The 23,821-nt window shown below is 47.0% G+C and overlaps 1 protein-coding gene across 1 annotated transcript in view; it reads left to right on the plus strand.

Moving 5' to 3' along the window:
• Positions 1-23,821, plus strand: part of COLEC12 (collectin subfamily member 12) — a 422,420-nt gene that overhangs the window by 378,466 nt on the left and 20,133 nt on the right. Inside the window, exon 7 of the mRNA XM_069219987.1 lies at positions 9,212-9,348. Coding sequence (XP_069076088.1) covers positions 9,212-9,348 — 137 coding nt within the window. The remainder of the gene's footprint in view (positions 1-9,211; positions 9,349-23,821) is intronic.

Below are 23,821 nucleotides of genomic sequence, written 5' to 3' on the forward strand. Positions count from 1 at the left end.
CGCGGACCCCCAGGGGTCCCCGGCCCACAGTATGGGAACCACTGCTTTAGGTTAAAAAAAATATAGAAAATTAATTGAAAATAAACAAAGGTTACAGGGGCATTATAGTTAGGAAATAGCATTTAAAAACCCATAGAAATTCACTTAAAAAACCAAAGGTTACAGGGATGTTATTGTTAGGTTCTGAATTTACTCACACAAAACCAGAGAAATTCAGCAGTTAGAATCATTTCAAGTAACTATAACTCACGGCCACAGTTAACTATAACTCACACCCTCACCATGCACTGCTAATTACCCCAGATATTACAGCACTCATGACAACTTTTATAACATTAACACAATTATCAGTGAAACATTAGAAGTCAAATTATTGAAGAAAAAACTGTGCATGGCAGGGGCGTTTCAAGGACAAAATGCTTTCCTTTGAGCTGCATATGTGTCTGTTATTTGGAGGTGTTTTATCACTCATAAACCCTACAGACACTTGACTTAAACACACTTTACACTCATGAAAGATGCAGAGCATCACTGTGTGATGCTTAGAAACTTCCACTTGGCTATTTTGGAGGACCGAATAGGACTTTTATTCCACAGGGCATTTCTTCGGTGGTGCCCCTGTCACTTAAACCAGCTTACTAAGGTGGTCATTGTGAGGCTTCTAGAGAGAGGGGGGTGTAGAGAAAAAACTATCAGAGAGGGAGGGTAGAGAAGGAGAGAGAATGGATGGCTGGAAAATAAAGTCTGCACGAGGAGATGAAAGGAGTGAGGCTGGTTTGAGTGTGTGTGTGTGTGTGCGTGTGTTTATACATATAGATGGATATCACAGAATAAACCAAAGGTTACAGGGACATTATAGTTAGGAAATAGAATTTAAAAAAAAACATAGAAATTCACTTAATTAATCAAAGGTTACAGGGACGTTATAGTTAGGCTGGCATTTCAAATATACAAAACCATAGAAATTCAGCTGATATAGTTAGAGTTATTTCAAGTAACTATTATTCTCTTCCAGGGGATCCTCATCAATAGTCATAAACATTGAATATTCCCGCCCTTGTGCGGGGTCCCCGGAGCATATATAAAATATATACACATTATACATGTGTAACAAACAGTCATGCAGGCTATCATGTTAAAAACAGGCTAAAATGCTTTATTTCTATTAAGTTTTTTTTTTTTTTTTTTTAAATACTACAATAGAGCCTAAATAAGTACCCAAGCTCCTAAAACTAGGCTTGGGGAAGTAAGCAGTAGCAAACTCTAGTGAAAAAATTGAGAAAACTGCATTGAAAAACAATGAAGCATTCTTAGCCAATAGGCTGCATGTAGGTTAACACAGGAGAACCATAAAAACTTTGGCACTGTGCCTTTAAGACCCTGAGCACCTCCAGTATCCCACCATGCCTCAGGGGTGAAGGAAAGGTGACAGTTGGTTCACAGTTAGGTCAGTTCTTTTTTCCGGCTTCTTCTGAGAGGATCCTGGAGCATTGAGCTCTCAGTTTTTCTGAGTTTTCCTCAGAAAAATTCTTTAAAAAAGCGTTTTTTCACTTTTCACTCGACAAGTAACATCTTTGTCTGAGCTAGGAAGGTTTTTTCTGACAGAAAAATGCCTTCTCTTTTTGTCAAATGCCCTGCTTGTGGGAAGAAGAAGGCCCAGTCAGATCCCCACTCTCTGTGCATAGTGTGCCTGCCTCAGAGTCACTGCCCTGACACTTGTAAGTACTGTAAGAACATGTCTAGGAGGACTCTGAAAGACAGAGAGAAGATCCGACTTCATGGGCTTCAGGAGAGGAAAAGAACATCGTCCTCCTCACTCCCCAGGCATCCTGAAGGCCATTCTCAGGAGAGAATGGCCCGGTCGACAGGTAGGAAAATACCTGTTTGTTCACCGTCGACGTCGTCGCTACCACCGTCCCACCGGCATAGATCGCCGTCGACGGCGACACACCCGACGTCGAAGGGAACGGCGTTGAGAGAACATCAGAGCAGGGGCAGGTCTCCATCGACGGCAGCCCGCCGATCGACGTCGAGCCATCGCCGGCATGCCCGGTCGCCGCCAAAGGCTGTGCGCCCCCCGACGTCAGGACACACGGCGTCGAGATCTCCACGACGGCACGAGAAACATCCGCCGTCAACCTCCCATCGCTCCACGTCGAGGCACACGACGGCGAGCAGGTCGAGGTCCAAGGAACGCCGTTCGACGTCAAGGCACTCAACGTCGAGGCAATCAACGTCGAGGCAGGACCGGCCGACTGGGCGTCCTTCGACGTCGAAACAGCCATCGACGTCGACGCAGGTTTTACCTGTCCAACAGGGAGCAGAACATCGCCCCTCGCCAGACAAGGCTCAGTCTCCAGTGGTCTCCATACCGAGCGACTCTTCTCGGTCAAGAGCATCTCCTGGGCATGTCTCGCCCATCAACCTATCTCCGAGATGGCTGGAGAGCCTCAACAGACCAGCGGCCTCCCCAGATTTGCAATATTCGCGAATGTATTCACCCACTGCCTCCCCGCCAAGAACGCCATCGCCGACAGCCGGGGCAGAACGGGCTCGTTCAGCTCCTCGACAGCCGACCGCGAGGCCTAGGCGCTCGGCTACAGCGTCCCGCAGCAGATCTCGCTCTCAACGGAGATCCAGGTCGCGCTCAAGAAGATCACCCTCTTGGTCTTCATCAGGTTCTTCTGTCGGGCGTTACTCACCTACTCTTACAGATTCACCACCTGCTAGAGTCTCACCAGTGGATGACATAACCACTTTCAACGAGGTGTTGCTAAGAGGAGCGCAGAAACTCAATATAGAGGTTCCAGAACCGTCTACCTCCTCATCAATCATCTTTGAGACGCTACAACAGAAAAAGTTGCTGCCTCTAGTGCCTGGTTTGTTGCAGCCAACCATGGACACTTTTCTGGCCCCAGCCTCGCTTAAGTCTGCCCCGGCTCGGATTCTTAAAAAGTACAAGGCTCCAGAGCAAGACCCTTTATTCCTTAGGAAGGATCCGCCACCAGACTCAGTGATCATAGCTGCCGCCCGAAAGACCCACTCGGTGGCATCTTCATCCACGGTACCCCCGGATAAAGAGAGCAGGCATTTAGACTCTCTGGGAAGAAAGATGTGCGGGACAGCGGCTTCAGCAATGAAGGTCTCTAGTGCGTCTGTGCTCCTGGGCAGGTACGATCGTTCTCTGTGGGATTCCCTCAGTAGATTTACAGAAAAACTGCCCAGAGAAGACAGGCAAGATTTCCAAGAGATTCTACAGGAAGGATGCCTGGTATCTAACCAAGTTATCAGCGCGGCAGCGGATGGGGCGGATTTGGCGGCTCATGGGTACGCACATGGTATCTGTGCGAGGAGATCTTCCTGGCTGAGGCTCACTGGCTTGAAACAGGAGGCACAACAACGTATCCTGAATCTCCCATTTGCCGGGTAATTCTCTATTCGGTGCCCATGCAGACGAAGAGATGGCCCGCATGGAGACCGAGGTGGATACCATGAAGGCGGTAGGCCTCGAAAGAAGGAAAGATTTCAGGTGGAGGTACAGACCGTACGATAGACGCCCTTTCCAACAGAGGGTTCAAACCCCTCATTGGTCGCAAAGGTCTCAGCAACGACAGGGACGCCCTCTGTTTCAGCGAAGAAACACAAGGGAGCGAGGGTCAAGTAGACCTCAACAGTCCACTCCAAAAGCACCCACTAAGCAATGAAGTCTCGCTTCCCTCGACACTGTACACCACTCCGGTGGGGGGAAGTATTATTGCTCATCTTCACGAGTGGCACTCTATCACAAGAGACAAATGGGTGCTCAATATTGTCGAACATGGCTATTCTCTCCTTTTCAAGCAGCCTCCACCACACTTGCCACCAACCAAACACAATCCGGCTCATCTCACCTTGCTACGCAAGGAGGCTCTCGCCCTCATAAGAAAGAATGCCATAGAAAGGGTTCCACCTGCCCACAGAGGAAAGGGGGTCTACTCCCGTTACTTTTTAGTAGCAAAGAAGGGTCAAGAGGGCGTTTTCAGGCCAATCCTGGATCTAAGACTGCTGAACAAATACATAAGAAAGCAGAAGTTCAGAATGCTAGCGCTTCACCAAATTTTCCTTCAACTGCATCAGGGAGACTGGATGTGCTCCATCGACCTGCAGGATGCGTATTTCCACATCCCAATAGCTCCAAAGCATCGAAAATTCCTGCGCTTTCGAGTAGCGTTACAGCATTACCAGTTCAGGGTTCTACCCTTTGGCCTGAAATCTGCTCCAAGAGTTTTCTCGAAATGTATGGCAGTGGTGGCGGCGCATCTACGAAGACAAAGGATATACATATATCCATACCTAGACGACTGGCTACTAAAGGCTTCTTCTCCGGAGCAGGCGAGAAGCCATCGGGACATTGTACTAGGAGTTTGCGAAGCTCTAGGTCTTCAGGTCAATTACCAGAAGTCAACCTTGACTCCAACGCAGAGTCTTCACTACCTAGGAGCTATCATAAACACAGAACTACAAAAAGTGTATCCTTCGGAGGAACGACTGTCCTCAATAAACAAGAAGTGCCAGGACCTGTTGAGAGCCAGCGCACCTACAGCACGTCAGGTGACATCACTACTGGGCTCCATGGCATCGTGCATCTTTATTGTCCCAAATGCCAGACTCCACATGAGACCCCTCCAAGAGGCATTGGAGGCCAATTGGAGCCAAAGAACAGGTCGCTGGGAAGACACAATGCGGCTACCGGAGGTAGCACTGCAGTCATTGAGATGGTGGATGCACAGACCTCACCTGTCAGTGGGCGCTCCGTTTCACCAGGTACTTCCATCCGACACTCTGGTAACGGATGCGTCTCTTCAGGGATGGGGGGCTCATCTGGGTCCTTTTCAAGCGCAGGGTCTGTGGTCAGACAAGGAGAAGCAGTACCACATCAATCTGCTAGAACTCAGAGCGGTCCATCTGGCTCTCAAGTCTTTCACACCGCTAATTCAGGGGAAAACTCTATTGATACAGACGGACAATACAACCACGATGTATTACTTGAACAAACAAGGGGGAACGAGATCCCTACCCCTTTCACGAGAGTCCCAAGCGATATGGCATTGGCTCCTGGCCAGAGGAATGTCAATCACAGCAGTTCACCTGCCAGGTCAGCAGAACGTAGAAGCAGACTTTCTAAGCAGACACCTGGAGGACGTTCACGATTGGGTCCTGCACGACGAAGTCGCAGAATACATCTTCGCGCAATGGGGTCGGCCTCAACTGGACCTCTTCGCAGACGATGTAAACAGGAAATGCCCAGACTTCGCATCCAGGTTCTACCGTCCGGGATCTCGAGGGAATGCCCTGTTGATCGACTGGTCAGGGACATTTCTTTACGCTTTTCCGCCGATTCCCCTCATTCCGGCAGTGATCAGCAAACTTTACGGATCCAGGACCAGAATGATTCTTATAGCGCCACAATGGCCTCGACAATTCTGGTACACGGATCTCCTCAACCTGTCGGAAAAACCTCACAGGAGGCTGCCGTGCAGACCGGATCTTCTGAGCAGAATGGAGGGCAGGATTCTGCATCCCAACCTACCCTCTCTGAGCTTAACAGCATGGCTCCTGAATTCCTGCAGTATGGGCACCTAGGACTCTCGCAGGAGTGCATGAACATCTTGAAAGAGTCCAAACGGCCTTCCACGCGGCGTTCCTACGCTTTTAAGTGGAAGAGATTCTACATATGGTGCTGTCAGCAAGGCCATAATCCCATACGGGCGCAGGAGGACGTCATACTGTCCTATTTGCTTCACCTAGCGAAATCCGGTCTGCAGGTATCATCTATTAAGGTACATTTGTCTGCTATTACTGCCTATCGCAAGTCACCTTCTCAGGAATCCTTCTTTACGAAACCTGTAGTCAAGGATTTCTTAGAAGGTTTGAAGAAAGTTTTTCCGCCAATTCGGAGGCCTTCTCCTCCGTGGGAACTGAACATAGTCCTAGCAAAACTTATGGGCCCTCCTTTCGAGCCTATCCATAAGGCCTCCTTACAACACCTTACGTGGAAAACGGCTTTTCTGGTGGCCATTACTTCAGCGAGGAGGGTCAGTGAGATCCAGGCCTTGTCTGCAAAAGAACCGTACACGGTTTTTCATGACAATAGAGTAGTTCTACGAACTCACCCATCTTTCCTTCCGAAGGTGGTGTCAGAATTCCATATTAATCAGACCATAACTTTACCGACGTTCTTTCCCAATCCGGAAACTCCGGCTGAGAAAGCATTGCACTCATTAGACTTGAAAAGAGTGCTGAAATTTTATCTGGACAAGACAAAATCGATTAGACACTCTAACCGCTTGTTTGTGAACTATGGTCATTTAAGGACAGGAGAAGCAGCATCTAAGCGAACAATATCAAGATGGATAGTTTCTTGTATTGTTAATACTTACCAGCTAGCTAATAGACAATTGCTAGCGCGGCCTAGAGCGCATTCCACAAGGGGAAAAGCGGCTACTGCTGCTCTCCTTAACAATGTTCCTATATCTGAGATTTGTAAGGCTGCTACATGGAAGTCTGTCCATACTTTTACAAGACATTATTGTTTAGACTCAGATGCAAGAGCGGATGCCCAAGTGGGGCAGGCCTCTCTAAGGAATTTATTTGCGTAAGACATGTCTATTCCTGCACTTCTATCGGACAGTCCGCTGGGTTTAGGGATGGGCTTGCTAATCTATTCAATGTTTATGACTATTGATGAGGATCCCCTGGAAGAGAAGGATAAGTTACTTACCTGTAAATCCTAGTTCTCTTCCAGGGGTATCCTCATCAAAGTCATAAACAACCCACCCTCCTCCCCGGACACACGTCTACTGGAAGTGCAGGACAGACAGTATTTTGATTCAATTATACAAATTGTCACCGTAAAAAGAACTGACCTAACTGTGAACCAACTGTCACCTTTCCTTCACCCCTGAGGCATGGTGGGATACTGGAGGTGCTCAGGGTCTTAAAGGCACAGTGCCAAAGTTTTTATGGTTCTCCTGTGTTAACCTACATGCAGCCTATTGGCTAAGAATGCTTCATTGTTTTTCAATGCAGTTTTCTCTATTTTTTCACTAGAGTTTGCTACTGCTTACTTCCCCAAGCCTAGTTTTAGGAGCTTGGGTACTTATTTAGGCTCTATTGTAGTATTTAAAAAAAAAAAAAAAAAAAACTTCATAGAAATAAAGCATTTTAGCCTGTTTTTAACATGATAGCCTGCATGACTGTTTGTTACACATGTATAATGTGTATATATTTTATATATGCTCCGGGGTCCCCGCACAAGGGCGGGAATATTCAATGTTTATGACTTTGATGAGGATACCCCTGGAAGAGAACTAGGATTTACAGGTAAGTAACTTATCCCTCTTGCCCTAAGTTAACAATAACTTACACCATCACCATGCACTGCTAATTGCCCCACATATTACAACACTCATGACATCATGTTGTCTGCCTGTCTAAACAGAGAACAGAATTGAACCCTGGTTGGAGTAGTTGGGAATAGTGAATTCTGTGTTCATAGTGCTACAAGGTCCCAACCTGCGACTGAAACTCAACCAAAGTAGGGCACTCATAACTAGGAGAGTGTACAACCGGTGCCAGGTAGTTCTTGGATACTTCCCACTACTAGATGTGGAATCTTTTGATGAAGTACACCACAGTAAGAGGGGGAGCGTTTATCATCCCATTTAAGTTGATACCTGTCTGTTTAATCAGTAGGAAGCTTGTCTTTTTCTTCCAGGAATGTTTTACTTCTTGTATGCTTATGTTATTACAGGGAAAGTACAAGTCCTTTAATTCCTCTCACTCCCTCTTTTGTGTATTAACTAATTGTACCTGCCCTGTATGTGTGAAAGAAGCATGTGGTGTTCCTCCTGTTGCTACAACCTATCCTTTGCATAACCTTTGTTTTAGGAAGGTTGCGCTGCAGCTGTCCAGTTGTGTTAGGAATCTCAGTATAAAAACTCAAAAAGACACGATTCATATTGCCAATGCCTTTTTTAATGCATGATGTGAATGAAAAAGTGAAACCTCACAAAATATGTAAGCAGAGTGTACTTTTCGTTTCACGTGTGAAACAAGCACTTTTTGAATGAACTGAAAGACTTTCATAACATTTTATAATAGAGCTGAAGCAAACAAGCGGCTCCAAATCATGCATAACACATTCAGCTGGTTTTGGCAATTTTACAAACATCACTTTGCGTTCTGGGGTTTTGAACTCATAATAAAAGCGTTAAAAGCAGAACTACACGTCCCAAAATGTAACAACATTTTGGCTGAAAAGCCAGGGGTGGCTGATTGTATCATCTGTCAGCGTACACCTTGGCAGACTTGTGAAATAAGAAATATAATTTAGGCTGTCAAGAATTAAACAACCCCGTGAGGGACAGGGCAGAAATAACCTTTTAAATTGAGATGCATACCTTTCGCTGCTAATTATCACTGTGAAAAACCGTGATGCTCTAAACTAATGTGAACAGCAGTAGCTGAACCTGTCCTAAGAGACACTGCGAAAGGCAAAAGTAATGTACTCACCACCCTCTTCCCAAGAGGTTTGTGTGGCGCACTTGTAACAACATAGTGCACCCTTTCTTGAACAGATGTAGCACCTACTGCCCCACGAGGGCTGCCAGTGATTTTAACACTAACGCTATGGTGGTACGGAATAAGTGCTAGTGCCAAGCACCATCAAAGAATAGCACAAATTAAGCACTGTCATCATGTTAAATATATATCATCAAGGTATTTGTCGAAGAGCTATTTTTAACTCAACACCTACGTATCATGATATATAATCTGAAAGTACATGACGATATTTCCATCACCACATCTACTTACCTTGCTGATACGTCTATTGTCAAGCAAGTATATGTATATTGTCAAGGCAAGTATGTGGAGTTGTCTGTATAGACTTTCCTGTGTAGTATATGTGTATTTTGACGATACAGTGATAGTTGCTATTCTGCAGTTAGTTTTTGTTACAGCTAGATATTATTGCCTCATTATTGTTGTAATACACCAGATTGTGTGTGGGGGGTAATGGATCTTGTAAAAAACTTGCTTAGATGGAGAAACTAACCACAGGGAAAGAAAATGTATCTTGGTTCATAACTTCTGCTTATTTTATTCACTAATGTGTGTTCATGTACATTACGGTCCATTGCAATATTAACAGAATATATCAATTTTTTAGGTTGTCCTGCTGACTGGAAGGACTTTGCCAACGACTGCTATTACATTGCAACAGTAACTGAGATATATGACGATGCAAAGCAGTCCTGCGAGGCAATGTCTGCAACATTAGTCATTATCAAAAGCAATGAAGAACAGGTAACAACAGATTCAGTATGTTTAGCGGTAGCTGTAGCTGTGACCTTGCTGTTTCTAGAAGATATTGTTCTCCAGTATTGGATCTTTCATAGATTCACATGCTTGAATCATCCCCGTCGTCGAGGTGGGAGCCTCACAGTAACCTCATATACACAAAACAGTAGGTCCAAAACCACTAGGCCTAGGTAGGCCCCATAGGCTATTTCATAGCCTATCCATTTTGTTTTGTGAAAAGACCCAAACTTTAGTGCTATCCAATCAGGCTTCAGCACCCTCCCAAACACTCCCAAAAGAGGTTGCTTTCCCTCAGATTTTCTATCGCACGTCGTGTGAAGGGAGTCTCCCTGAGCTCTGCTCAGTTCACCTTTTCTGACAGGAAAATGTTTCTCTCAGTGAACCCAGCTTTCCAGCTATATCATGTCTGAAAAGACAAAAAAGGGTCTGTTCAGAGACTTTGGCAGTTGTGGGAAGAAGAGACTACATGTTGATGACCCCCACAAAAAGTGCATCTACTGCCTCCATCCAGACCACAAGGTGAGAGACTGCAAGATATGTCACACCTTCAGTCAAAAAACCCTCAAAGACCGTGAGGGTAGGCTTCTCTTGTGGCTACAGAAACAGAAAGCCATGGAACATCCTTCCTCAGATGAAAGCGAAACGTCATCTCATGCTTCTCACTCCCTAAAAAGATGAGGTGAGAAGGGAAGATTGCCTGATGAGCCACAGAGAAAGATGGCCAGAAAGATGAAGCATGTCTCTGCTGAGACACAAAAGAGACATGAAAAGAATATTTCTCAGTCAGAGACCCACTCAAGGTTGCCAAAAAAGGTTCGTTCAGAGCTTACTTCGCCTCTGCAGAGGAAGATTACCACCATCCCTATCTCTGTCACCGCAGAAAGATCCGGTAAGGCTCTCCTCAGACAAAAAACATTTACAACGGCGGTCTCACCGATGATAATGACGTTGTCACCATTATCGTCGCCGACGATCAGTACAGCAAAAATATTTAAGAAAGCTTCGCCGACGAAGACATCGTCAACGGCGGAAGCATCGTGCGTCCACCAATCGACTAAGGCACTACTGTCGACGAAGCACCTGTCGATGAGGTTTAAGAAGGCACCGTCGTCAAGCACACCGGCGACGACAGCATCGTCGGAGAGACAAATGCCCACATGGGGACTCGTCGATGAGGGAATCGTCAACGGAACCGTCAACGAAGACACCATTGACAAAGACACCGGCGACGAGAATACAGCAGATAAACCGTCAACCCTCCTGGGGATTTCACCGGAGCAATCGTCAACATTGATGACATATTCTCAAGAGGACTCAACAAGATTCTTACCTCTTTCACTCATCACCATGGGGGAGAAATCATCTGACATTCTTCCGATGCAAACCTCCCCGGGCAAGGTATTGCCATATCCCCCGCAACATCTCTTGGATGACGACAATGACATGTATTCCCAAGATGAGGGAATGTTTGGTGCAGCTAGTAGCCCTTCTCAGCTGCATGTAAAATGCCAAGACTTTGATGAGGAGGATGAAGGGCAGTACCAGCCCAACTATGCTTCAACTTCATACCCACCGAGGGAACAACAATTATCCCTCCCCATGCCAAGCACATTGGTTGCAGATCTTCAGTGTATGCTTAACGACTACTACAGAAGATTTCCACCATCAACACCTATCACGCCACCCAGGCCTGACAGCCACCAGACGCCTCATCAGACCCCGAGGACCAGTCTCCTGGGAACGCCGCACACTGGCATACCATTGAGTAGCCAAACGCAAGAAGATCATCCCTCGTCGGACAACGAGAGGGAAGAGGGTGAGATAAGGGAGTCAGTGGCTAGTGAATGGGATGACTACCACGTCCCCACACCATCTTCACCTCCAGCAGGTCCGGTGGACTCACCTCCTGAGGACATAGGAGGTTTTCATAATTTAATCGAGAGAGCGGCAAAGCGATTTGTTCTGTCTATTATTTCTCACGAAACAGAGTGTTTCCTTTATGACTTCAAGGAGCCATCAAAGAGGTCAGTAAAGTCTATACCGATAGTAGATTTCCTATGGCAGGAAGGGTTGAAGGCGACGAAGAATCCGGCGACAGTGCCTTCACAAATGCCGAGGCTAGAGAAGAAATATAAGGCCCCGGATGATTCTCCAGCCTGTTTAGTGTTACAACCAAAACCGGATTCGGTGATATCGCAGGCGGCACAGCGTCGTTCTAGGAACCCTTCCACACCTATAGCATCTCCTCCAGACAAAGATGGAAGGAGATTGGATAATATAGGAAAGAAATTCTCCTCAGTAGCGGCGATCACTGTAAAGGCAGCTAATTCCCTGGCCATCCTAGGGAGATATGATTGCCAGATGTGGGCAGACATATCTGCTTTCTTGGATCTCTTGCCGGGGGATGTCAAGGTGGAAGCGAAGAAGGTATTGCAAGAAGGGGAACGGATTGTGGCAGAGATTATAGATAGCGCAATAGACATTTCTTTGACAGGTTTCAGGCAACTAGCAGGGGCAGCAGTCCTGCATAGGCAAGGATGGCTAAAGTCTACCTCCTTCCGCCCGGAGGTCCAGAGCCGGGTTCTGGACATACCGTTTGATGGTGAGAGTCTGTTTGGAAAGCATGTCGACTACATGTTACAGGCAATCAAAACAGATACGGATAACTAGGTACCCTGCAGTATCGGAGGCAGCCCCTTCGTGGAGCAAGGGGTAGAGGAGGTTACTCCTTTCGAGGGGGTTACCATCAGTACAGACCCCAGTATCAGTCTTCCTCCACAGGACCCTGTCAATAGTACCACCAACAGCAGCAACATTACCGGTTGCCACCGGCCGCGGCCTATAAACATCCAGCGAGAGGAAGAGTGGCTGCCCGAGGAAGGGATACGGGCAGGAAACAATGACCTACCAGCCATACCAGTGTACTACCCCTCACCAATCTCGAAGATTGGAGGTCGCATCACTTCTTACCTCCTTCAATGGGCAGCAATAACATCAGATAGGTGGGTGTTCGATGTAGTGGCCAGTGGCCATACTCTGGAATTCACGCAGACACCACCGGACGTCCCTCCGTCAGGCCCTCCACCCCCGAGAGTGAACCAACTCCTCAATGAAGTACAAGTGATGCTGCGCAAAGGAGCGATAGAACTGATCCCTTTTTCTCACAGGAACAGGGGATTCTATTCCCGCTTCTTTCTGGTAAAGAAACCCTCCGGAGACTGGCGTCCCATTCTGGACTTAAGAGCACTAAACAAGTTCCTAAAGAAACAATTGTTCAGGATGGTGACACTACAGGATGTCTTGGGCCTTTTAAATATCGGAGATCATATGGCATCCCTAGACCTCCAGGATGCTTACTTTCATATTCCAATACACCGCAACCACTGCAAATTCCTCAGGTTCAAAGTAGCTGGTAAGCACTTTCAATTTCGAGTTCTTCCCTTTGGTTTGAAATCGGCCCCCAGAATTTTCACGAAAATGTTGGCTCCTGTGGCAGCACAGTCGGGCATGCAGGTATTTCCCTATCTCGACGACTGGCTCATAAAGGCACCTTCAAAGCCTCAAGTGGTATGTCACATTTCGGTTTGCCTCCAATTATTCAGCAGCCTAGGGCTTGTCGTCAATTATCAAAAATCTCTTCTTCACCCCACACAGACATTGAATTTCTTAGGAGCAATACTAGACACTGTACGCAACAAGGCGTATCCGTCTCACAAAAGGAAGAAAAAGGTAAGCTCCTTAGCACGCAAACTCTTTACAAAAAAGTTTGTTTCAGTCCGCACCTACAAATCATTGCTAGGGATGATCTCGTCATGCATTCCGCTGGTCCCAGATTGCAGGCTCCATATGCGACCCCTGCAAGAACAATTGGATGCACAGTGGACTCAGGTGCACGGCTCTTTCGAGGACAAGGTTCGCATAACACCAATAATGCAGACCACCATGGATTGGTTGGTAACGCTGACCGATTTGACCAACGGGCTCACATTTCTTCATCAGGTGCCCAGTTACATAGTAACAACGGACGCTTTTCTCGAGGGATGGGGTGCACACTGCCAGGATTTACAAATCAGCGGATCTTGGAATGCAAAAGAGGTTCGACTCCACATAAATCAACTGGAGCTCAAAGCAATAGGTCTAGCTCTCAAAGCTTTTTTGCCAAAACTTCAGAACTCAAGCGTCTTAATCAGAACAGACAATACTACCAGCATGTTTTATCTAAACAAGCAGGGGGGCACCAGATCTCTACAACTCTCGCAGCTGGCTCAGAACATCTGGAAATGGGCCATCACGCACAACATTTCTCTGAAAGCGGAGCATGTGCCAGGACAGACCAACGTTCTGGCAGACACCCTGAGCAGGACAGTTATACCATACCATGAGTGGGAGCTAAACCAGAAAGTTCTTGATCGACTCTTCCTGTTATGGGGCAGACCAAATCTCGATCTGTTTGCCACGTTCGAAAACAAGAAATGCCCTTATTATTCAAGTTGGCTTCCCCAGAAAGGATCGTGGGGGGATGCGTTTTCGATGAGATGGTCCAGGGTCTAGGCCTACGCTTTTCCTCCGATCCCACTGATACCGAGATTCATCAAGAAAATGAAGACAGAGTGTTGTCGCCTTCTGTTAATAGCTCCCAGATGGCCCAGACAGGTCTGGTACACGGAGCTCCTAATGCTCTCAGAACAGCCACATGTGCAACTCAAACAGAGTCCAACCCTCTTGACAATGCACCACGGACAAGTCAGACATCCGGATCAGTCATCTCTTCACTTGTCGGCTTGGCTCCTGAATTCAATGAGTATGTAAATCTAAACATCTCCTCGGAGTGTAGAGAAATCTTAGCCAAAGCTAGAGCTGACACAACCAATAAGACTTACAAACTTAAATGGAAATGTTTTTGTGTATGGTGTGCAGCGGAAGGTATACATCCTATCTCTTCTCTTCCGAAGCAAATACTGCCATATCTGTTGCTTTTGGCAAAGTCAGGACTTTCATACTCCTCTATTCGAGTACATCTGGCAACAATCTCGAGATACCGTAGATCACAAGACATGGTCTCATTATATTCCACCAGGATTGTAAAGCAATTCATGAGGGGCCTGTTCCGTGCTTTTCCACCAGTGCGATAACCTCCGCCGCCTTTATGGTCCTTGAATGTTGTCTTAATGCAACTCATGAAAGCTCCTTTTGAGCCGATCCACAGAGCAGATCTCAAGTTCATCTCATGGAAGACCGCGTTACTACTGGCTCTTACTTCAGCTAAAAGAGTAAGCGACATTCAGGCCTTCACTATTAAGGAGCTGTTCCTCCAATTCACTAATTCTGGGGTAATCCTGAGAACAAATCCTAAGTATATCCCTAAAGTTCCTTAAACTTTCCACTTGAATGAACCAGTCATCTTAAAAACCTTTTTTCCAAATCCGCAGACAGTAGCGGAAAAGACATTACATTCGCTGGATATAAAAAGGTGTCTAAATGTTTACCTGCAGAAAACGCAGAGCATACATAAATCAGACCAGTTATTTGTGGCTTTTGTTGGGACAAAAAAGGGCCACTCAGTATCCAAGAGGACGATAGCCAGGTGGATTGGCCTGGCGATCCAATTCTGTCACGCTCAGGCTGGTAAACCGCTCCACAGCAGGGTGAGAGCCCATTCTACAAGGGCGGTAGCCACTTCGGCCGCACTCTTCGCAGGAGTACCACTGCATAACATCTGTAGAGCGGCCACATGGTCCAGCCAGCATACGTTCACAAAACACTATTGTGTCGAAGAAACGAGTAACATGGATGCAGCGGTGGGACAGGCAGTGCTGAGGCATTTATTTTGTTAAGGTGAGCCTCTTACAACATCCCACCCCCCACAATCAAGGTATGTGCGATATGGTTCTTCATTTTCATTGACATTTACTTTTATATTACAGTGCTTATTAGTATCATATTTCGCTTGGTACTGGCCGTAATACCAACGCTTCTTGATATTGTGTTAAAATGTTTTAAACTTCATAAGAACAGGGACACATTTTTATAGCATAATATGCAGAGATGCAATTTTTCGTATTACTGTTATATTTATTAAGATTATTGATATCAGTCGGAGAATTGCTAAAAAGCAAGATGCAGATTCATTCATTGGTTCTCCAACATTACTGCTCGCTACTCTGATTCAAGCATGTGAATCTATGAAAGATCCAATACTGGAGAAGAAAATGAGTTACTTACCTGTAACTGCAGTTCTCCAATATTGGTATCTTTCATAGATTCACATGCGACCCACCCTCCTCCCCTCAGAGGCTCCCCTAATATACAGATATTTGACTTCACACTTGTACTAGAAAATCTAAGGGAAAGCAGCCTCTGTTGGGAGTGTTTGGGAGGGTGCCGAAGCCTGATTGGATGGCAGTAAAGTTTGCGTCTTTTCACAAAACAAAATGGATAGGCTATAAAATAGCCTATGGGGCCTACCTAGGCCTAGTGGTTTTGGACCTACTGTTTTGTGTATTTGAGGTTACTGTGAGGCTCCCACCTCGACGACTGGGATGATTCAAGCATGTGAATCTATGAAAGATACCAATACTGGAGAACTGCAGTTACAGGTAAGTAACTAATTTTCTTCTACCTAAATTGCATCTATATGGCTTTAGCTTAATGCTAAGAGGTGATGTGCCCTATTTTTTACTTTATGGTTGATGACTCACTTGTTAAAGCAGCTCTTATTTGCCCTTGATCATGGTACACATTACTCTCATAACAGGCCAGCCCAATGTTAGGACATCTTTATTGTATGCTCGTATATAATTAGCGGTGTTGCTTTTCAGAAACTAATAGTTTATAGAATCCCAAGAGGCGTGTTGCTCAATGAAGAATAAGGATCCTGAGTTTTGGTGAACTGGATCTCAGCGGCTGAATACATTTGTCAACCAAAGAGCTATGGGAATAGGTATGCCCGTGCTATTTTTTTCTCACCGAGCCACTCACCCAGTTATTACTTACCAATGCGAGAGGGAACTGTGACTATTGGCAAAAGTCTGGGTTTGGGGAAGGATCTTCAAGGGTGATGGCAATACCTGGTTTTCATATCCATTACTTCAAAAAATGACACACAATATTTCAGAGTAAGGGAAGAAACACAACGTTTGCAAAAAAGAAATATAAGGCAATGACAACAATTTATTATTCCAATTTCTAAGAGGTAAAATCCATTCCTAAGTATGCAAACATTTCGCCATGTATGATAAACAGTAAGGACCTCGATACAAAAGCCTCAGTCTCAGTAAAGATTCCCAAAAGCCCAGCCACAGAGGACCACAGAAAACATCAGTACAAATAAAGGAGTTGGTGCTCTTGTACTGATGTAATGGTAGAGTGCTGACTTTGACTGCATCACACAGAACTCTATAGTGAGACTGGCCTGTCACAAGATATAGGTGCAGCTCACTCAGTACTGCTGATAGCACCAGACGGCTAATTTTTAAACAATAAGACTAACCCCCTGAATGTTGGTCAGGCAAGTGTTGTAGGAGGCTGATTGGCGTGACTTGGAACTGCTGCCAATTAACACAATTTCAGGGGTGAAAAACAAGCGTAAACTACAGACTACTTTTGACCCCGCACTGCAGCAGTAGCTCAGTATCCTTGGCAATGTCACTGTGTACAAATTAAGAACTCTCTTTATAAGCCAATGTCACTGTAACTCCCAAGTCCCAAAAGCCAAGCATAGATACACTTAGAAGTACATCAAAATGATTAGTGTATGTTGCCTGTAGGAGGGGATATCACATTCTCCACCTGGAGAACAAAGGCAAACCAGACAAATGACAATTTCAGCATTAGCTAACAGCTGCCCTGTCCTGATGTTATAATAAAATAAACAACACACTACTTCAACATGAAGTTTAAATTGGCTTTATATGATGTAACCCCCAGAATTGAGGGAAGCACTGCTTTTGGGCACCTCGACTGAGATGTTATGAATTGCCACTAAGAAGCACTGAAGATGCAAGTAAAGGAAATTCACAGACAGCTCAGTAGAGGGTCTGTTGTGTATGAGCCAAAGGTGATAGTGGTTTAGCACACAGACACAAAAGTGAAGGCTTTATTGGGGAGTGCAAGCTAAGGAAAAACATACGCCCCTCAGTAAAGGGTATATGTTGTACCACACAGAATCAGTGGTAGTGCAACCCACAGACAGCTCCGTAAAAGGTCTAGAGCTGTGATGCCTGGCAGCGCACTAGGGGTCCTATTGCCAATGCCGGCTATGCAGGATGGCAGCTTAAACTTGTAAAGATAGCACAAACCACCTTTGTGCGCCGCTGAAGTGGGAGTGGTAACTTCTCCCTGACTTCCGGAGGAGGCCAAGAGGAAGGCAGAGGTCGCAGTGATTGAACCAAGGGCTCCCCCCTTGGAGACTGTTACCGGCACGCATTTGTGCCGAGACAGGGCACAGTGAGTGGTGGGACCTGTGAGCCAGGGTGAGGCGGGTGTGAGATCCCCCCTGGCGTGGAGCAGCAGCCCCCCCAGGTTGAAAGCTAATCGGGGCTTAGCCCAGTACAAGGACTCCTGTTGCCCAAGAAACCAACTGGTGACGAGCAGATGGACTGGGAGAAGGCCTTACTCCTGATTACTGTGCTGGTAGCGCTGCACTGGTCCCATACTGCAGACAGCGACTATAGCGGCGGGAGTCTGGCCTGCCACAACAGGAGGTGGGAGGTCCTTCTACAATAGTTGTATATACTCCTGGGGGGACCTGAGGAGATCCTGACCTTTATGGGACTCCCTCTCACCTCCCCCGCTCGGTCCTCTCCCCCCTACTTCCTCCCTCCTCCTTCTGATCTACCCCCTTTTGGCTGAGGGGACAGCGGTTCGCTTTTTGAGGCCAGATGAGCAACTGAAGACTACTACGCACAATCTCTGCTTTAACTTGGAGGGGTAGAGTAGGTCCAAAGCACAGGTGACCTGAATCGGACGTTGGCAGATCCTGATCTTGGGAGAACCAGGTTCCCACCGGGCCTATGGGTTAGATTGCTGGCAACAGGGGACAGTGAGATATTGTTCCTAATAGCAGCCTAAGAGGTGCAGCCCGCACCTGGGGGATGAGAGACACCCCATCACCCTGGGAGAAAAGCCTGGACGTGGGGCAGAGGAGGGATGGCAGGTGGGCCCTGACTGAGGCCGCTGGCTGGAGGTGCTTGGAGTGTCCATGGCGACAGCTCTTGTGGACTTAATGGGAGGACCTGAATGTGAGGGCATTTCATTTACATTGTGGGTGTCCCCCTCTTGCTGTAACGAAGTTGTGATACTGTAGGACACAATTGGTACCCCGGTGTCCGCTCTTCCCTGACATGGCGAAAGATAAAGATCCTAAACTACCCCCTGACCCACGAGACAACTAAGCGGCTCCCCTGCTACCCGACAACACAGCCTTGTTGGCAGCCATTCAGACTTCCAGGCCTTCTTTGGAGGCTAGGATTTGTAAGGTCCAGTCAGGTAACTCTTTTGAGGCAGAACTCTGCAATGTGGGGCTAATCATGTAGCTGCAGCAGAGAATGGTGTTTGACATCGAGGATATGACCCCATTTCCTTGGTAAAAATCTGGCGGAAGTGGGGGCATTCACCAAGGTCGTGACCTGGAAGGTCAACGATGCAGAGAACAGAGCCTGAAGCAACAATCTGAGACTGGTGGGGTTTCCAGAGGGAGTTGAGGGGACCAATATGGTTGTCTTTCCGGAATAGTGGCTCTGTTCAACTTTCACAGCTTCAAATTTCTCCACGTGTTTTTTAATCAAATGGGTACACCAGGCTCTCTCTGGCTGACCGCCACCTGGTCTACTCCCTACACCACCCCCACCACCACCTCTGGCCAATTGTTGCTTTTTATTTTTTTATTATCAGGTCTGAGGTGAAATCCTCCAGGAAGCAAGACAAAAAGGGTTGATCAAGCATGACACATCCACCATCATGCTGTTCCAAGACTACTCTAGGTAGGTACAGAAGCTGAGGAAGATGTTTAATACAGTGAAGGCCTAGTTGCAGTCTGTGTCACTGACCTATATGCTGTTATTCTCTGCCAAGCAGAAAGTCATATATCAGCATGAAATCCATTTCCTCCTGACTCCTGGAGATGCCTGGCACTAGATCAAGGAGGGGCCCTGGCCTCAGCCAGCGCAGGGACAGTCGCATGGGACTTCCAACCATGGCGAACTGGGGGCATGGCCTAAACTTTGGTTTACTATCCGTAAAAAAAATAAAGAAAGTGGGGGCCAGCGAAGGAAGGACTAGACCCCTGAGAGTGGGGGGTGTGAAATCGACGGACTCAGAGGGTGAAGCACTCAGCACGAGGAGACAGCTCTCATTGGCGAGTGACGAGGAGTTGTCTCCCCAGCAGATGGTGGAGGGCTTCGTGGACCGTGGATCAGATGATGATGTTTCCGACCCTGAACTGACCAGCAGAGTAACTGATCCTGTGGACTCCTGATTTTGGAGGATATGGTAGAGATCTGGGGGGTTTTGATGCAGGCAAACGGTATTGCACTGCTTGGATCTGTGCTTGTCAGTTTGTGCCCAGGTACGCCCCCCCCCCATCTGTTGTTTGTTTGATATTTTGTTTTGTTTGGTATGTGTGGTGTGTGTTGAGGGTGTTGGATGTCCTAGTAATGTGAGAGACCAGTTTACGCTTTCTTGAATGGTGTGAGATGGTGGGAGGGAGGGTGGGCGACAGACTTCTTGATGATTGCCTGCGAATAGTTATGTGTGGTTTTTGGACAATGGATGCTCGCGATGCTTGGCTGGAGTGGTGGGGTTTGTGTTGGGGTGTGGTTTGATTTTGTTGCAATGCTGGTTGGGAACAACAGTATTGATATAATGGCGCACAGTATTGGCTTGAGATTTGCCCCTGGCAACATTTGTATTAATGGCTGCAGCACAGGTTAGCCCTTCGGACGCCATGCACTTCTCTGTCTTGTCCTGGATTGTCAATGATCTAGGTGGTAACATGAAACGGGGATTAGTGACACAACATATATATATTGTTCTGCTCCATGAAACCCATCTGAGGTGGACCCAGTGTTCATTCTTCAGTAGGGGTGCTTATGCTACCCTGACTCATGAGGGGCTACACAACTGGTTCAAGGGCAGTGGCTGTCCTGATAAGGAAAACATCTCTGTTCCAGGTCACCCAGTGGAAGATGACTGCCTGGGATTTGCGAGATGCGGATGCCACTTGTGAATTACACATTGACCCGGGGTATACTTTCTGAAAATGAGAGTTCAGTTAACTCTTCCGGGACACTCTGGGAGACATATAAAGTGGCTCTTCATGACCGAGCGCAGAACATCCTTGCACAAAAAAAGTGACACAAAACGGAGTGGGTGGAGGAACGTGAGTGCCTGCTGACAACCCTGGAGGTTACACACCGGGGACAGCCTACTCAGCAGATACACCGACAACTTGCAGTGTTGAGGCCGGAATATTGAGACCTGGTCCAGGTAGAGGTGTGACTGTCTCAGTTAGCTACCCACCATTGACTTTATGACAGGAGTAACAAAGCAGGCACATTAGTGGCATTGCTTAGCAGAAAGGAGGCCAAAAAGTGTTGGGTGGGCACCATCATGACACCCATGGGAGAAACAGAGAACACATACTCCCAGATAGTCGGAGAATTTGTTTGTCATTTTGCGGCCTTCTATGATGCACGTCCACTCCCAGATTGAATTAGGGACTTCCTAGGTACTGTACCGACCCGGTCCACTCTGGAGAGGACAGAATGGAGTTGGGGGGTGACATAGATCTCTCTGAGATTCAGATGGCCATAGTGCAGCTAACACCAGGGAAGACACCTGATCCTAAAGGCCTTCCGGCAGAGTTCTTTAAGAGATACGCTACATTATTAAGTCCCAATCTACTGAATATGTTCCGTGAAGCAAGAGATCAGGGGGCATTGCCGTCTGATATACAATGTCTGACAATTCCAGCAATACATAAGGAGGGCAAACCTAAGAACAGATGTGAATCATACCATCCATACTCCCAATTGAAATTGAAAGCTAAGGTGTTCTTCATTGTTCTGGCTACCAGGCTGTTCAGGGTCATTATCCTTCTGATACGTGGCGATCAATCGGGGTTTATGCCAGGAAGATCTACCCAGCTTAATTTGTGAAGACTACATAATTGACAGGCATAGATACATGGCAGAAACTCCCCCCATTTCTTTCTCTTGCTAGACGCAGAGGAAGCATTTGACTCAGCACACTGGCCCTATCTGCAACAAACGTTAATGACATTTGGATTTTGTCCTTGATACAGGTGATGGGTGGCATTCCTCTATCAAGCCCAAATGGCGGCGGTGAAAGTGAATGGGATTTCCTCCACACTTTCCTGTTTGAGCAGGGGATGAGGCACGGATGCCCCCTATCCCCTCTCCTCTTTGCTCTTATGTTGAAACCACTGATGTATATGATCTGAAATCACCCTGATATCTAGGAGTTCTGGGTCTCTGCAGATGAGAAAATTTCCCTAAATGCAGATGACATCCTCCTTTATGTGGCTGAACTGCATTCCACGATCCCAGTGATCCTTCAGACTATAAAGACATTTGGGGGCTACCCTGGATATAAAATTATCCAGGGAAAGTTTCTATTGTTTCATTCTCATGGTTCCGCCGTAATTGTCGCCTTCTGTGACAAGTTACGGGTAGGAACTGAGAGGTTTAAATGCCTGGGCATTCATGTAACACCTGATGGAGGCCGATGAACCTTGGGAAGGTGTATAATACATTTCAGGAATACATGGAGAGGTTGCATAAACTTCCTGTGACTCTCCTTGGGAGGGCTGCCATCTTCAAGATGATTGCACTTCCCAAGTTGCTAAACTTCCTTCCAAACACATATTACACAATCCCAGAGGAGTGGTTTGATAAAATTGATAAAGAGGGACGATACTCTGGAGTGGGGAGGCATCCCATGGTGGTATTGCGCACCCTCCAAAGAATCTCCTATAACAGGAGTGTTAGAAATGGGGTCTCTAGTTGGCAGTGGTCTGCACCCTGTCCAAGCAGGGACCCTCACTCTGTGAAGGATAAGGGAGCCACACAGCTAAGATAACCCCTGATTACCCCCTTGGTAGCTTGGCACGAGCAGTGTGTAAAGTGTGTAAAGTATTTGTACATACAGTAACACAGTGAAAACACCACACCTGTTTATAAAATTAGCCAATATTCATCTGAGTAAAACAACACAAAACCACACAAATCCAACATACACAAGCAAAGATGCGAATTTGTAAAGATCTCAGTAAAGCGCCTAGAAACACAATAGCTCCAACTGGGGCTATCACAACTTCTTGACGGAATCGTTCCCTACAGTCCAACGTCACTTGCGAGGAAGTGCGGGCTGGTCACAGAGTCGCACAGACCCCAGGTACAGTACCTTTGGAAAACAAGGAAACAAATATATTGCACAGAGTAGGGGAGGTGAGGTGTCACTGGAGCCGGTGCGGCGTCGGTTCCTTACTGCTACCCAGGGGAGGTGAGGCATTGGTTCTTTACGGTTGCAGGGGAGGTGATGCGGGGTCAGTGACAAGGCATCGGTTCCTTACGATCCGGCAGGGTCGAAGAATCCAGCAGGTCGAGGCGCGAAGTGTCGACTTTGCGGTGTGGCAATCACACCACGGGCCGCAGGTGCTGCTGCGGAGTCAGGTGTCCTGGACGTCTGGAACACGCACTCAGAACTCACACTGTGGCAGGACTTCTGAGGCACTGTGGCAGTGTCAGTCCAGCAGCATTAGTTGTTGCACTCAGCGGGGACCACGGCTCCAGTGCAAGCAGCGGCACAGAGTAGGACAGCAGCACCAGTTCCGAAGTCGCTCAGGAGTTAATGTACTTGGTTTCTTCTTGGTTACACAAGAACTCACTTCCAAAGGCCCAGGAACTGGATTTGGCACCACTTGGCAGTTTAGGACTCTCAGCAAGAGAGACCAGGTGCTGGCAGATGTAGTCTTTAATGTCCCTGAGACTTCGTAATAGGAGACAAGTTCAGTCCAAGCCCTTGGAGGGCCTTTGAAACCAGGATGTAGAAAGCAAAGTCCAGTCCTTTCACTCCTAGGAGAGAAGCAGCAATAGCAGGCCAGCACAGCCAAGCAACAGGCACAGTAGCAGTCCCTCCTACAGCATCTAGCTCTTTTTCCTGGCAGAATGTCCTCAGTCCAGAAGTGTTCTGACTTTGTGGAGTCAGAGGTCCAGTACTTATACCCATTTCTGCCTTTGAGGTAGGGAAACTTCCTGCCTTTCCTACCCTGGCCCCAGCCACACCCCAGGGGGTTGGAGACTGCTTTGTGTGAGGGCAGTCACAGCCCTATTCAAGTGCAGGTGTCAGCTCCTCCCACCACTCTAGCTCAGGAAGACCCATCCAGATATGCAGGGTGTTGGACCTGGCCCTTTTTGCAGGGTCATCCCCAAACTTTTCG

This window comes from Pleurodeles waltl, chromosome 2_2 (genome assembly GCF_031143425.1).
Source record: "Pleurodeles waltl isolate 20211129_DDA chromosome 2_2, aPleWal1.hap1.20221129, whole genome shotgun sequence".
Classification (NCBI taxonomy): Eukaryota; Metazoa; Chordata; class Amphibia; order Caudata; family Salamandridae; genus Pleurodeles; species Pleurodeles waltl.